General features: G+C 50.6%; 4 protein-coding genes across 4 annotated transcripts; 3 read left to right on the top strand and 1 right to left on the bottom strand.

Annotated features, from left to right (window-relative positions):
- Positions 1-541: 541 nt before the first annotated feature.
- M431DRAFT_493886 (hypothetical protein) lies at positions 542-3,208 on the top strand (the record flags this gene model as incomplete). Its single annotated transcript, XM_024917173.1, has 4 exons — positions 542-1,171; positions 1,249-2,304; positions 2,377-2,830; positions 2,892-3,208. 4 exons carry the CDS (start codon positions 542-544, stop codon positions 3,206-3,208), a joined length of 2,457 nt encoding a protein of 818 aa, XP_024775125.1.
- Positions 3,209-4,381: 1,173 nt separating this feature from the next.
- On the top strand, positions 4,382-5,792 carry M431DRAFT_507116 (hypothetical protein). Its single transcript, XM_024918917.1, has 2 exons — positions 4,382-4,935; positions 5,042-5,792. The coding sequence occupies exons 1-2, from the start codon at positions 4,469-4,471 to the stop codon at positions 5,640-5,642; spliced, it is 1,068 nt and encodes a 355-aa protein (XP_024775126.1). The 5' UTR covers positions 4,382-4,468; the 3' UTR covers positions 5,643-5,792.
- An 83-nt stretch (positions 5,793-5,875) lies between these two features.
- M431DRAFT_4456 (hypothetical protein) lies at positions 5,876-8,540 on the bottom strand (the record flags this gene model as incomplete). The annotated part of the gene is made up of 6 exons (XM_024915230.1): positions 5,876-7,024; positions 7,097-7,243; positions 7,313-7,423; positions 7,484-7,530; positions 7,587-7,763; positions 7,832-8,540. 6 exons carry the CDS (start codon positions 8,538-8,540, stop codon positions 5,876-5,878), a joined length of 2,340 nt encoding a protein of 779 aa, XP_024775127.1.
- Positions 8,541-10,242: 1,702 nt separating this feature from the next.
- Positions 10,243-11,426, top strand: M431DRAFT_83947 (hypothetical protein; the record flags this gene model as incomplete). Its single annotated transcript, XM_024923374.1, has 3 exons — positions 10,243-10,387; positions 10,541-11,331; positions 11,391-11,426. The coding sequence occupies 3 exons, from the start codon at positions 10,243-10,245 to the stop codon at positions 11,424-11,426; spliced, it is 972 nt and encodes a 323-aa protein (XP_024775128.1).
- Between the last annotated feature and the right edge of the window lie 81 nt (positions 11,427-11,507).

The raw sequence follows: 11,507 nt of genomic DNA on the forward strand, positions 1-11,507 counted from the left end.
GTTTGATACTAGTTACCCTAGATATGTATCATACCCGCAAGAGATTTGACATGCAAGATGACAATATCTATAGAAAAGTGTACCAAATCGCATTTTCTCTTTTTGTCTTTTAATCGACAATCGCCAAGCTTCCCCAGACAAGCCAGAGTCTGGCCCCACAGTGTGGAGTCACGTGTGGCTGTTCTGGGGCGGTTCCGTCATTGCTCCATTTCGGGATTGAGGATTGAGGCTGGGCCTCGGGACAGCTGGGCGCGGCTTCACATGTCCAGTCCAAGTCGTCGCTTTTCATCCTCTCCCCAACACCCGCCCGCCAACGATAGACGACACGATTATCGCCCTGTACGTCTGCTGATGGCATTTTATCAGCGGCTGCTCTGTTAGAAACACGATTGATGCGCTGCTTCTTTTGCTGCTAAACGAACATCTTCCCACACGCGCATACGATCGACTTGATGAACCCCGACTCCGTCTAGACGGGACTTGCGACGCCTGGGGTGTCCGAGAAGCACGTCCAGCGTCCGCACCGGCTACTCCAAAAACGATGGCGGCGCAGTCAAACCTGCGCAGGACGGCGGCGGAGGATGCGCTGGCCGAATTCCTGGAGAAATGGACCGGCATCCTGGGCAAGAGGCTGCGGTCCACGTCGCGAACCACACGCACCCTCGCCACGCTCTCGCTCGCCATGTCCATCATCCTCGGCGCAGAGGGCGGAAGGCGGTGGTGGAAGAAGCGGCGGCACGAGCATGAGCAGGGCCGCAAGCTGGTCCGCACCAATTCGTGGCTACACAACAAGGATGGCTCTCGAACTATCTATGTCCCTTACAAGGACGGCACCTCTAAAGTGGTCATCAACACTACGAAGCCTCTGACCTTTGAGGCTCATAGACGGCTGTTTCTCAACCCGCCGAGAGTATCTGGCCTTGGCGATGGTACGGTTCCTTCTGCCCAGACCAAGCCTGGCTTGAACCTGGCCTTTCTGCATCAGTTCCTTAGCCTTATGAGCATCATGATTCCGCGGTGGTCTAGCAAAGAGGCTGGTCTGCTCATTAGCCATGGCGTCTTTTTGATGGTACGGACATATCTATCACTAGTGGTAGCTCGCCTGGACGGTGAGCTTGTTCGAGATCTTGTCGCTGGCCGTGGAAAGGCCTTCTTGTGGGGTATTGTAAAGGTATGCTTTCCCGCAACTCCCCTGCTAAAGATTCCCATCATCTATAACCTGAATTCTAACTGAAACCCTCTCTATAGTGGTGTGGGCTGGGCACATTTGCCTCTTACACGAATGCCATGATCAAGTTTCTCGAGTCAAAGGTATCGATTGCGTTCCGAACTCGGCTTACTCGGTATATCCACGACATATACTTGAACGAAAATTTGAATTACTATAAATTGTCTAATTTAGACGGAGGCGTTGGACAAGGAGCAGATCAGTTCATCACCCAGGACCTTACATTATTTTGTGCCTCGGCGGCCAATCTCTATTCATCACTGGGCAAGCCCTTTGTGGATATTTGCGTCTTTAGCTTCCAGCTTTATCGATCCCTGGGCCCGCTGGCTTGGATAGGTCTGATGAGCAACTACTTCCTGACCGCAAGCATTCTGCGGAAGCTGTCTCCGCCGTTTGGCAAGCTGAAAGCGGTCGAGGGCCGGAAAGAAGGAGATTTCCGCAGTCTGCACGCTCGTCTGATTGCCAATGCGGAAGAAGTAGCCTTTTACGGCGGTGCGGAAATGGAGAAGACGTTCTTAAATAAGGAGTACAAGTCTCTCAAGAGCTGGATGGAGGGCATCTACATGCTCAAGATTCGTTACAACATCTTGGAAGACTTTATCCTAAAGTATAGCTGGAGTGCCTACGGCTATTTGCTTGCTTCATTGCCCGTCTTCCTGCCAGCCTGGGGCGGCGTCGGCGGTGCCGCTGAGATGAGCGAGGGCGGCGAGAAGGGCCACAGAGAGCGGAACCGCATGAAGAGCTTCATCACAAACAAGCGGCTGATGCTTTCACTGGCCGACGCAGGCGGCCGCATGATGTACTCCATCAAAGACCTTGCCGAGCTGGCTGGATACACTAGTCGCGTGTATACACTCATCTCGACTCTTCACCGGGTCCATGCTAACGCTTACTACCTCCGAAGTGGACAGAGCGAACTCTACTCTCTATCTGACGTCCAGGGAACGATTCAGAAGGGATTTGATGGTGTTCGTTTTGAGCAGGTGCCGGTTGTTGCCCCAGGCCTTTGGCCCCAGGGCGGAGAGGAGCTGCTGGACTCTTTATCGATGATTGTTCGAAGAGGCGAGCACCTTTTGGTATGTATAAGCTGTGCCTTGTCTTCGTTGCTGCTTGAACACCGACTGACGGATTACTTCCCCTTTTCTTAGATATCTGGCCCGAACGGCGTTGGCAAGACTGCCATTTCCAGGATCCTGGCTGGCCTGTGGCCCGTTTACCGGGGATTGGTTAGTCGACCGAAGAGCATGGGTCAAGACGGCATCATGTTCCTGCCCCAGCGGCCGTACCTGAGCCCCGGTACTCTTCGAGATCAGGTCATCTATCCCGACGGCCACGTGGATATGCGGGAGAAGCGCAAGTCTGAGCAGGATCTGCAGAAAATCCTTGAAGCGGCCCGCCTTGGCTACTTGCCAGATCGGGAGGGAGGCTGGGACACGCGCAAGGAGTGGAAGGACGTGCTCAGCGGGGGCGAGAAGCAGAGGATGCAGTTTGCGCGCCTTTTGTATCATGAGCCGCAGTATGCCATTATCGACGAGGGCACCAGTGCTGTCTCGAGTGACGTTGAGGGTTTACTGTACGAAACGTGCAAGGAGAGGGGTATTAGTGAGTAATCCTGCATTTGTTCCATGAAGATGGAACTTTGGACTAACTAGTCTACCTATAGCTCTCATTACCATTTCGACGCGGGCTTCTCTCAAAAAGTACCACACTTTCAACCTTCAGCTGGGCGTCGGCGACCAGGGCGACAGCTGGGAATTCGAGCGCATCGGAACGGAGCGCGAGAAGATGCAGGTCGAGAAGGAGGTGCAAGAGCTGCGCGAACGCCTGGCGCAAGTCGACGAGCTGAAGAAGCGGCGAGACGAGATTGAGAGGGAGCTGGCGGCGGTGTGGACGGACAAGGGCGATTTGCTTGACGCACCGTCGTATATCGGCGTTGACGACGAGATGCAAGCTGAGTACGAGGAACAGGTCGAGGCCTGAAAGGAGCCGGCNGGCGGTGTGGACGGACAAGGGCGATTTGCTTGACGCACCGTCGTATATCGGCGTTGACGACGAGATGCAAGCTGAGTACGAGGAACAGGTCGAGGGGGGAAGGGCGATGGAGGACTTGCATGAGAGACATGAGTGCATGGATGGGTCTTTTTTTCTTTTCATATGTGTTTGGCGGAGATTGGTTTTTGATTTTTTTATACGTGATGCCCAGTTCTATACAATGTATTATTTTATCCTACCTAGAGCGGAAGCATACACACCGAGGCAGTTTTTTGAATTAAAAATAGGCAATTGTTCAGCTTCTCACGCTGGTTTGTCTCATTCGGTGCGCTATTGTGAGACATTGGGTGTTCTTTTGGGATGCTGGGAGGTGCACGAGGCGGTATGAGGTCCGATCTAGACTGTGGTCCATGATATTTGTCCAGTCTTCTTTTGAGGTTTGGATCTTGGGTGATGATTTATTTTCGGATGATTTGTTCCGGCGAGTTCATTTGTTTTATACCACAAGAGCACAAGACAACCTAGAAGTATTTGAATCATGAGAGAGATGCTATAGGAGGGAAGCTATGATGGATGATGCTGTCCGTGAATAGGCCCGTATAGGAGAACCGCCCCCAAATTACACCCCAAACCACCCCAACGTAAGATGAACTTAGAAAAGTATATCTAAGACAAAAAAGTCAATCCCCATTTCCCGCGTCGGAAGCCGTCTTGACTAGCGGCACAAACACCACGGATTGGGCCGTGCTGGCCCAAACGGCGTGGTGAGCTGAGAGGCGATTCTTTTTCTCCCTGCATGTGCTATACTCCGTACGCTCATCCTAACATCTGCCCTGCATTCGGGATGGAGCTTGGTGGCTGACCGGACTGAATTTCTAGACCTTGATCGGTTTAAATTATAAACTAATTGTAATTGATAGACGAAGTAAGTAAAAAAAGAAAAGAAAAGAAAAGCTGGGTTGTGTGGCTGTTGTTCTGGATTCGTGGGACTCACTGGTGGGTGTCTTAGACGAGAGTCACATTGCACTTGTTTGTGATAAGAGTATATATGATAGGGGTAGTAGCAGCGAGCAAGTTTATTCTTGGTCCCGTGTGTGATTTTGTCGTGATTCCTCTTTTCGTTACTTTTTGTCTCTGCTTGCTGCTGTCTTATCTGCTTCAGATGTTCTGATCATTTATGAGATATCGGCTAATTGGAGAACATTCTTCCTCACTTACCCCCTCTACGTCCCGTTATATATATCCACCATGTCACAGTCACCAAAATTTCATACGCGAGCCGGATCGAGGGTTTCACTTGCTTCAGTCGGCCAGATGCCCGTCATCAACGAAGACAGCAATGCAGTCCCCATGTCGACATCACCAACAACACCACCACCAGCAATCCTACGCGTACCGACCAAGAATCCCCGACGAAGCATGGGTCCTCCTGCTGAAGGAGTAACTATACCGTTTGTGATTGGGTTTCAGGATATGCCTCCAAGAGTTCTGACTCCAGCCGAGTGCAAGGACGAAGGCGACGATGGTGATGAGGACACTGTTGTTGGACAGATGACGCCGACGCCGCCGGTTCGTTCAGGAGATAGTCAATGGGATGATGAGAATTGGAAACCAAATAGTACGCAGAGGAGATGCCACTTGATCCTCATTGTGGCTGTAATTCTGGTGGTTCTCGTTGGGCTTGCTGTTGGGCTTTCGCTTGGTCTTACAAAGGCGTGAGTTCTATATAATCTTTTGCAAAGTGGGTGATATACGGATACACGTACGGGAAAAAAGCAGTACTCATACTTAAAAAAGAAAAACTGACATTGGGTGCTACAGATCAGTCCACAAGAGCCGAGGCGGTAGTCAAACTACTTTCGCCTCCAACCTGCCAACAGGCGCATTCGCAATCGACACGCTGCTTCAAGACTCATCTACAGCATGTACATCCAGTCCAAGTACCTGGAGCTGCCTTTACCCCAACAGCGACCATGTGTTGCGCTTTTACTGGAACATTACGCAGTCGGGCTCAGGATACGTGATTTCTTCCTCCAACGATCCTATAGTTTCGTCATTTTCGAATATCCCTTTGACTCTTCTCGATGGCGGCAACGAAGACGAGAGAGTGACGTTTTCTTTCACGCTAGATGTTACTTTTCAGCCGCCAGTTACGGCGACTAATCGTGCTGCAAAGTGTACTTACACGGACACCACCTACGAAGCCACACTCTGGACGAAACGCGGAACACAGCAGCCTTACAGTTCAGTCCAGAAACGAACGGGGTATGGAAACTGGACGGGACTGGTGGAGATTTCAGAGAAGAAGAATGCTACGCTGGGAGTGCCGCAGTGTGTGGATTCGCAAGGAACTGTGATTGCGGATGTACAGGCTGAGATGGGGACCTGTGAGTGCGCGTATAGGACAAAGGGGTGGCAGTAGGGGGATCATATGTTGGAAAAAGAATTATCTGAATATTAATGTATAGAAATGTGTAATGTATATAGGGATGAAAGGATGGCGTGCGTATTCGATTCGAGAGTGGTTCTTTTGACTTTTAGCAGATGTATGACTTTATAAAAACAACTGGGGTATAAAATTCTCTTAACAAATGGAAAAATGTCTATATGCCTACTCAATTATACTGAATCACAACTTACCATGTATTCACCCACTTACCAAGAATCCTCACCCATAAGCTCATCCTCTTCATCTTCATCCATAGCTTCACCTTCTCCTTCATCCTCATCCCCATCCAAATCCATCATACCTGCCATGCCTGCACTTTCTGGGCCATCATCCATAGAGATATCCATAGCATTACCTGCAGACGTCATAATAGTTTGACCTGTTGACGCTGGAAACCTGCCAAACTGGACTCGTTTCCGCTTCTTCGCATCTCGCCGACCACTTCTTGTACCCTCCGACCGCGAAGAAGCCCTCGAGCTGCGTTTCTGCTGATTAGTTTCTCTTACGGGCGTCCCTAAAGCAGAAATCGGTGGATTAGTCGCTGGACCAGCTCCCGTCTGGCCAAACATAGAAGGCCTTTGGTGGCTGAGATGTATAGATGAGCCCGTAGAAGACATGCTGAGTGGCGATCGATGGCTTTTGCGTCGTAGAGAGGGCACCCGCGTAATGACTGCTGGATTAGTTCTCGCTGCCCGTGAGCCGTGAGTAAAAGCCGGTTGGGGGTAAAGACCTGTAGGTGAATCCGTGGAAGAAGCACTGAGTGGTGATCGGTGGCTTTTCCGTCGTAGAGCGGCTACATGCGTGATGTCTGCTGGATTAGTTCCCCCTGCCCCTGAACGGTGACCAAAAGCTGTCTGTGGACGAGGATATATAGGCGTATCCGTCGAAGAGTCACTGAGTGGCGATCGGCGGCTTTTGCGTCGTAGAGTGGCCACATGCGGATTCTCAGGCGAAATATTGCGGTTCGTCCCCTGAGGATTGGGAAAGCCGCCATTGCCTTGATTCGCTAGACCTGGAACCTCAACTATTGGACCCTGTGAGAGAGGAACCGGACTCGTTTTTGTGAGCGCCCAGAAGTCATCCCAAAAGGTCCGTGTCTCATGATCCAATTCCTGGAAACCACGATACTTGCGGTCGCAGATCTTTCTCAGTAGATAGGCTAGTTGGGGGCGATCCGCTGGTTTCTCGAACTGACACTGCATAATGAGATCGAGGAGGTCGGCTTCGATATAGGCGTGTGACTCTCTACATATGCGCCAGCCGTATGAGCCGCCTGTGCATCTTCGGTCCTGAGCCGTGTATTCCATCGTGCTTAACGGGTGGCCTACCCAATTCCTTGTGATGATGGCCTCCATCTAGATGAAATAGTCTGATTAGCGTGATACTGCGCAATATGAGATTGTGAAAAGAGAAATGGGGTTATTTACAATTTTTGCAATAGTAAAGATGTTTGTCCAAGTGCCATATCGTCCAGCAACTTCATTATGCTGAGGATCAAAGGATTCGCCGGTGAATCTTGATACTGGGCCCGGATGACTTAGATCGACTTTGTCCCACTCTTTTGAGATCGTTTCCTGATAGTCATATGAGCACTCATTCTCAACTCTGATCATTGCAGAGAACGAGCGGATGATAATACTTACCGGTGGAGTGCGGTTGGATTTGGGACACCTCCTCACTTTCCAGTAATCGGCCTCTTTCCACTGCTGCCAACACTCTCTCATTCTATGGCTGAATTCTCCGAAATCGTGAAGCTAGTCGAATATACATGTCAGTTCAACTAAACCAATATTTGCGCTGTCTCTCATGCTCACCTTGAAAATCGGATGGTGAGAGTGCTGAGCATCTTCAGAAAGGAGAACTATTCATCTTGCGTTAGCCATGTCAAAGATAGCAAACAATCAGGTGAGTACATACTATTTTGCTCTTCCAGATCGAAATGCACGTCGTGGCTGTCAATTAATGTGCAGATCCTAAGGAGCTCATCAGTATTTCGAACATCGTCCAGCGAGTCCAATACTTTATCGAGACCCTCAGGACCCCATCTCTGTGCTGCATCTGGCTGCAATGCTGTCGAAACAACGCCTTTCACCACTGCAAATAAAGAATCAGCTACCAGTTTCTTCTCCCTTGAAAAAAAAACAAGACATGATGACACTTACGGCACTCCCAAATCTCCCACAGCACCTTGTTCGAGAATCTGGTGCGAAAATACGAGGCCTTGGCCATCATATCGTAAAGACTCCCACGCTCTGCATACTCTAACACAAGAACGTCCATGTTAGTCGGCGCAAATCGCGGGCCTCGGTTTATCATGTGCCCCCTGTTGATCCTGCGCCTAACACTGTCAGCCATTGCCTGAATGTCAAGAGCCTGGGTAACGTGAGAAGCCCCTCCATATCTCAGATGCCAGTCTAGCTCGCTATCAAAGTCAGCGTTTTCACGGACAGGTATCTTGATGACAACCTTGATGCTGCTCTGGTCTTCAAAAATGACGTGCCAAAGCGTAGCTATTCCAAAGCCGCCTTGGCCAAGCACCCTGATCCATTCAAGCCTGAAGCCATCCCATTCAAGCAGCTCAATGAATTGGCCGACCTGTTTTGGCTGATCTGAGTGGCTGCTACGGGAATCTGTATACTGGTCACCAAAGGGCCATTCGAATAGTTGATCATGTTGCATGTGCCTGGGATGATAGGGGACTCTGATGTTCTTGACGTGCTCCCGAAGGATTCTGCTGGTGTTGTGAAGAGTTACGACTCTGTCGCCGCGGAGCAAGGCTGATCGAATGGCTGATATGTTTCGGGTTGGTGTGAGAGGAGTCTGTTTTGCCGCTGTGCGGCGCACGATGAGATGAGGCAACGGCGAAGGCATCTTGACCGTGAGGACGATGACGATTAGTTAGTGATAGAATATGCGAGTAAAATTGACGATTCCATTTTTTCTCTTCTTCTTCTGCTATCCAAGTCGGTTGCTACGATATATGTGTGAGTGAGATGCCAAAAATAACAACTCGGTCAACAAAGGAAAATCCAACACAATGCATCTTCATCTTGAACGCTCTCGTCGTTTCATACACTGACGCCTTGAATCATGTTCATTGTCTTTGACGACGATAACCGGCTTCTTTGTCCCAATTGACAATAGAACAAAAGAAACTGAACAATGGATAGGGGAAAGTCGGCAATCTAACGAGGGGTCTCTTTCATCTCCTTGTCCTGGATGAAGTCGTCCCGGCTCAAAGAAAACAAAACCCCGCTGTCGAACGACCCCTCAAAGAGAAATGGATACAAGCCACCGCAAATAGATTCCTGGCTGTCTCCACCGAATAGCTTCAAGCGTCGTCACCATAAGCAAAAAGCCCGGTGAGGAGTTGGCTCGTACTCGTAAGAAAAGTTTCATGAAGGAAAAAATCGACAGCAAAATTGCAAATACCCGCGGTATCAATAGCCCGACCAACACGACGATGTCATCTTATCCCTCAGGTCAGGCCTCCCATGTCCTATTTCCTGAATCAAGTCCAAACTTTCGTCCAACCAGTCGTCTTTATTAGTATCTTCTTCCTCCTCCTAGTGGATAATAAGCTCCATCGAAGGCGTCGGGAGCCACAAGGAGCGGCAACCAACCGGACAATTAGCCGCATCCTGGCTGGCGGAGCTCTAGCGATTTAGGCTAAATTGCACATTTGCGGTTCCCTCAGCCTGATCATCCGGAATATCGAAGAACTGTTTCGAGAACCCGAAGGTGAATGCAGCTGTTGCCGCAGCATTCCATGGTCATGTCCTCGCCCCCCCATTCAGATCCACAATGACATGTTTTTTCTCAGTGATGTACGAGTAAATGAAAAAGAGGGCTTGAGCTGCAAGGTAAAGCGCCATATTCCCGAAATGCATGTGGCATTATGCCTACGTAGGTTAGCAGAGCCACATCGGTTCATGCCCGTACATACAGATGAGCGAACGCAGTTAAACGCACAAATAAGAGACAAGAGAGCCAAGTGACAAGGTAAACGCACTAATAGGAGAGCAGAATGACGAGCCACCAAGGACCCTGAGCTCTCCGTGTTAGAGAAGATAGATGACAGCTTGCGGCCACATGCTCCCCCACCTCCTTGGGTGAGAAAGCCATACATACGGGCCGGTTAGATCTGCTAGTTTCTACCCGCCCTCATGCATATAGGCGGCAAACAAGAACTGGCGCTGGGTCCGACGGATTATTACTGGAGCTTTGGCTTGGACCGTTGCCTCCTCATATCTAGACTCGCCCATCCATCCCAGGCCCCAGCTGACCCTTACTTGGCGGGCTAGAGTGGGATTCGATTCCACTGCGTCAAAAAAGAAAAAGAGGACTCCGCAAAGGGGCGATAGCAAGGCTGCGGCTGCGAATAAGAGAGTAACCCCAAGCCATGAGGCACCGAGCGAGCATCCTCTCGGGTGGAGTTCGAGCGTTGTCCATAAATAAGCCCCGACAACCTTCGTTCTTCCTGTCTCGTTGTTCTATCCCATCTGACGCTCAACCGGTTCACACTCACAAGACCTACCGTTGTTTCTCGACCCAAGGAAGACTAGCAAGCAAGATGGCGTCCCCCACGATTAAGCTTAACAGCGGATATGAGATGCCCCAGGTGGGCTTTGGCCTCTGGAAGGTCGACAACGCCGTGTGCGCGGATACCGTTTACAACGCCATCAAGGCCGGTTACCGTCTGTTCGACGGTGCTTGTGGTAAGTTTCAATCGTTGTTTTCAAGCTCAAGCAGAGAGTGAGATAAAAAAGAATCTCTCTCTCTCTCTTTTCCCCGCATTTTGCTTGTGAAAGTCGGGGTTGCGTCACTAGAAAACAGCATCAGCGCTAACGTTGCATCTCCCACTTACACAGACTATGGCAACGAAAAGGAGTGTGGTGAGGGTGTTGCCCGCGCCATCAAGGAGGGCATCGTGAAGCGTGAGGACCTCTTCATCGTCTCCAAGCTGTGGCAGACCTTCCACGACGAGGACAAGGTCGAGCCCATCACCCGCAAGCAGCTTGCCGACTGGCAGATTGACTACTTTGACCTCTTCCTCATCCACTTCCCCGCTGCCCTCGAGTACGTTGACCCCAGCGTCCGCTACCCTCCCGGATGGTTCTACGACGGCAAGAGCGAGGTCCGATGGAGCAAGACCACCCTCCAGCAGACCTGGGGAGCCATGGAGAAGCTGGTCGATGCCGGCCTTGCCCGAAGCATCGGCATCTCCAACTACCAGGCCCAGTCTGTGTATGACAACCTCATCTACGCCAGGATCCGCCCGGCTACGCTCCAGATTGAGCACCACCCTTACCTCCAGCAGCCCGACCTCGTCAACCTTGCTCAGAAGGAGGGCATCACCGTCACAGCATACTCCTCCTTTGGCCCCACTGGCTTCATGGAGATTGAGGACTTCCGCGTCAAGCACGCCGCTCCTCTGATGGAGAGCCCCGTCATCAAGGAGATTGCCACCAAGCACAAGAAGACCCCTGCTCAGGTCCTCCTCCGATGGGCTACTCAGCGCGGCCTGGCCGTCATCCCCAAGACCAGCCGATCGGAAGTCATGGCCCAGAACCTGGATTCCGTCAACTTTAACTTGGACGACGGCGACTTGACCAAGATTGCCGAGATGGACCTGAACATCCGATTCAATAAGCCCACAAACGTGAGTTGCATCTTATTATCATCAGTATCAAACTGTTCATTGCTAACCTTCGATCACAGTACTTCTCCGCTGACAAGCTGTTCCTCTTTGGCTAAATCGGAAGATGGTTGGATAAAGAAAAAAAAGTAAAAGAAATCCTTTTGTGCTAGTAAATTCCCTTGTTGGTGTTAGGATCA

The sequence above is a fragment of the Trichoderma harzianum genome, assembly GCF_003025095.1.
Source record: "Trichoderma harzianum CBS 226.95 unplaced genomic scaffold M431scaffold_5, whole genome shotgun sequence".
In the NCBI taxonomy this organism is placed as follows: domain Eukaryota; kingdom Fungi; phylum Ascomycota; class Sordariomycetes; order Hypocreales; family Hypocreaceae; genus Trichoderma; species Trichoderma harzianum.

Excerpts from the sequence above, each read along its gene's own strand:
- M431DRAFT_507116 (XM_024918917.1), top strand. The coding sequence starts at position 4,469 with ATGTCACAGTCACCAAAATTTCATACGCGAGCCGGATCGAGGGTTTCA. Across the intron at positions 4,936-5,041 it reads TCGCTTGGTCTTACAAAGGC|ATCAGTCCACAAGAGCCGAG; the intron begins GTGAGTTCTATA and ends TGGGTGCTACAG.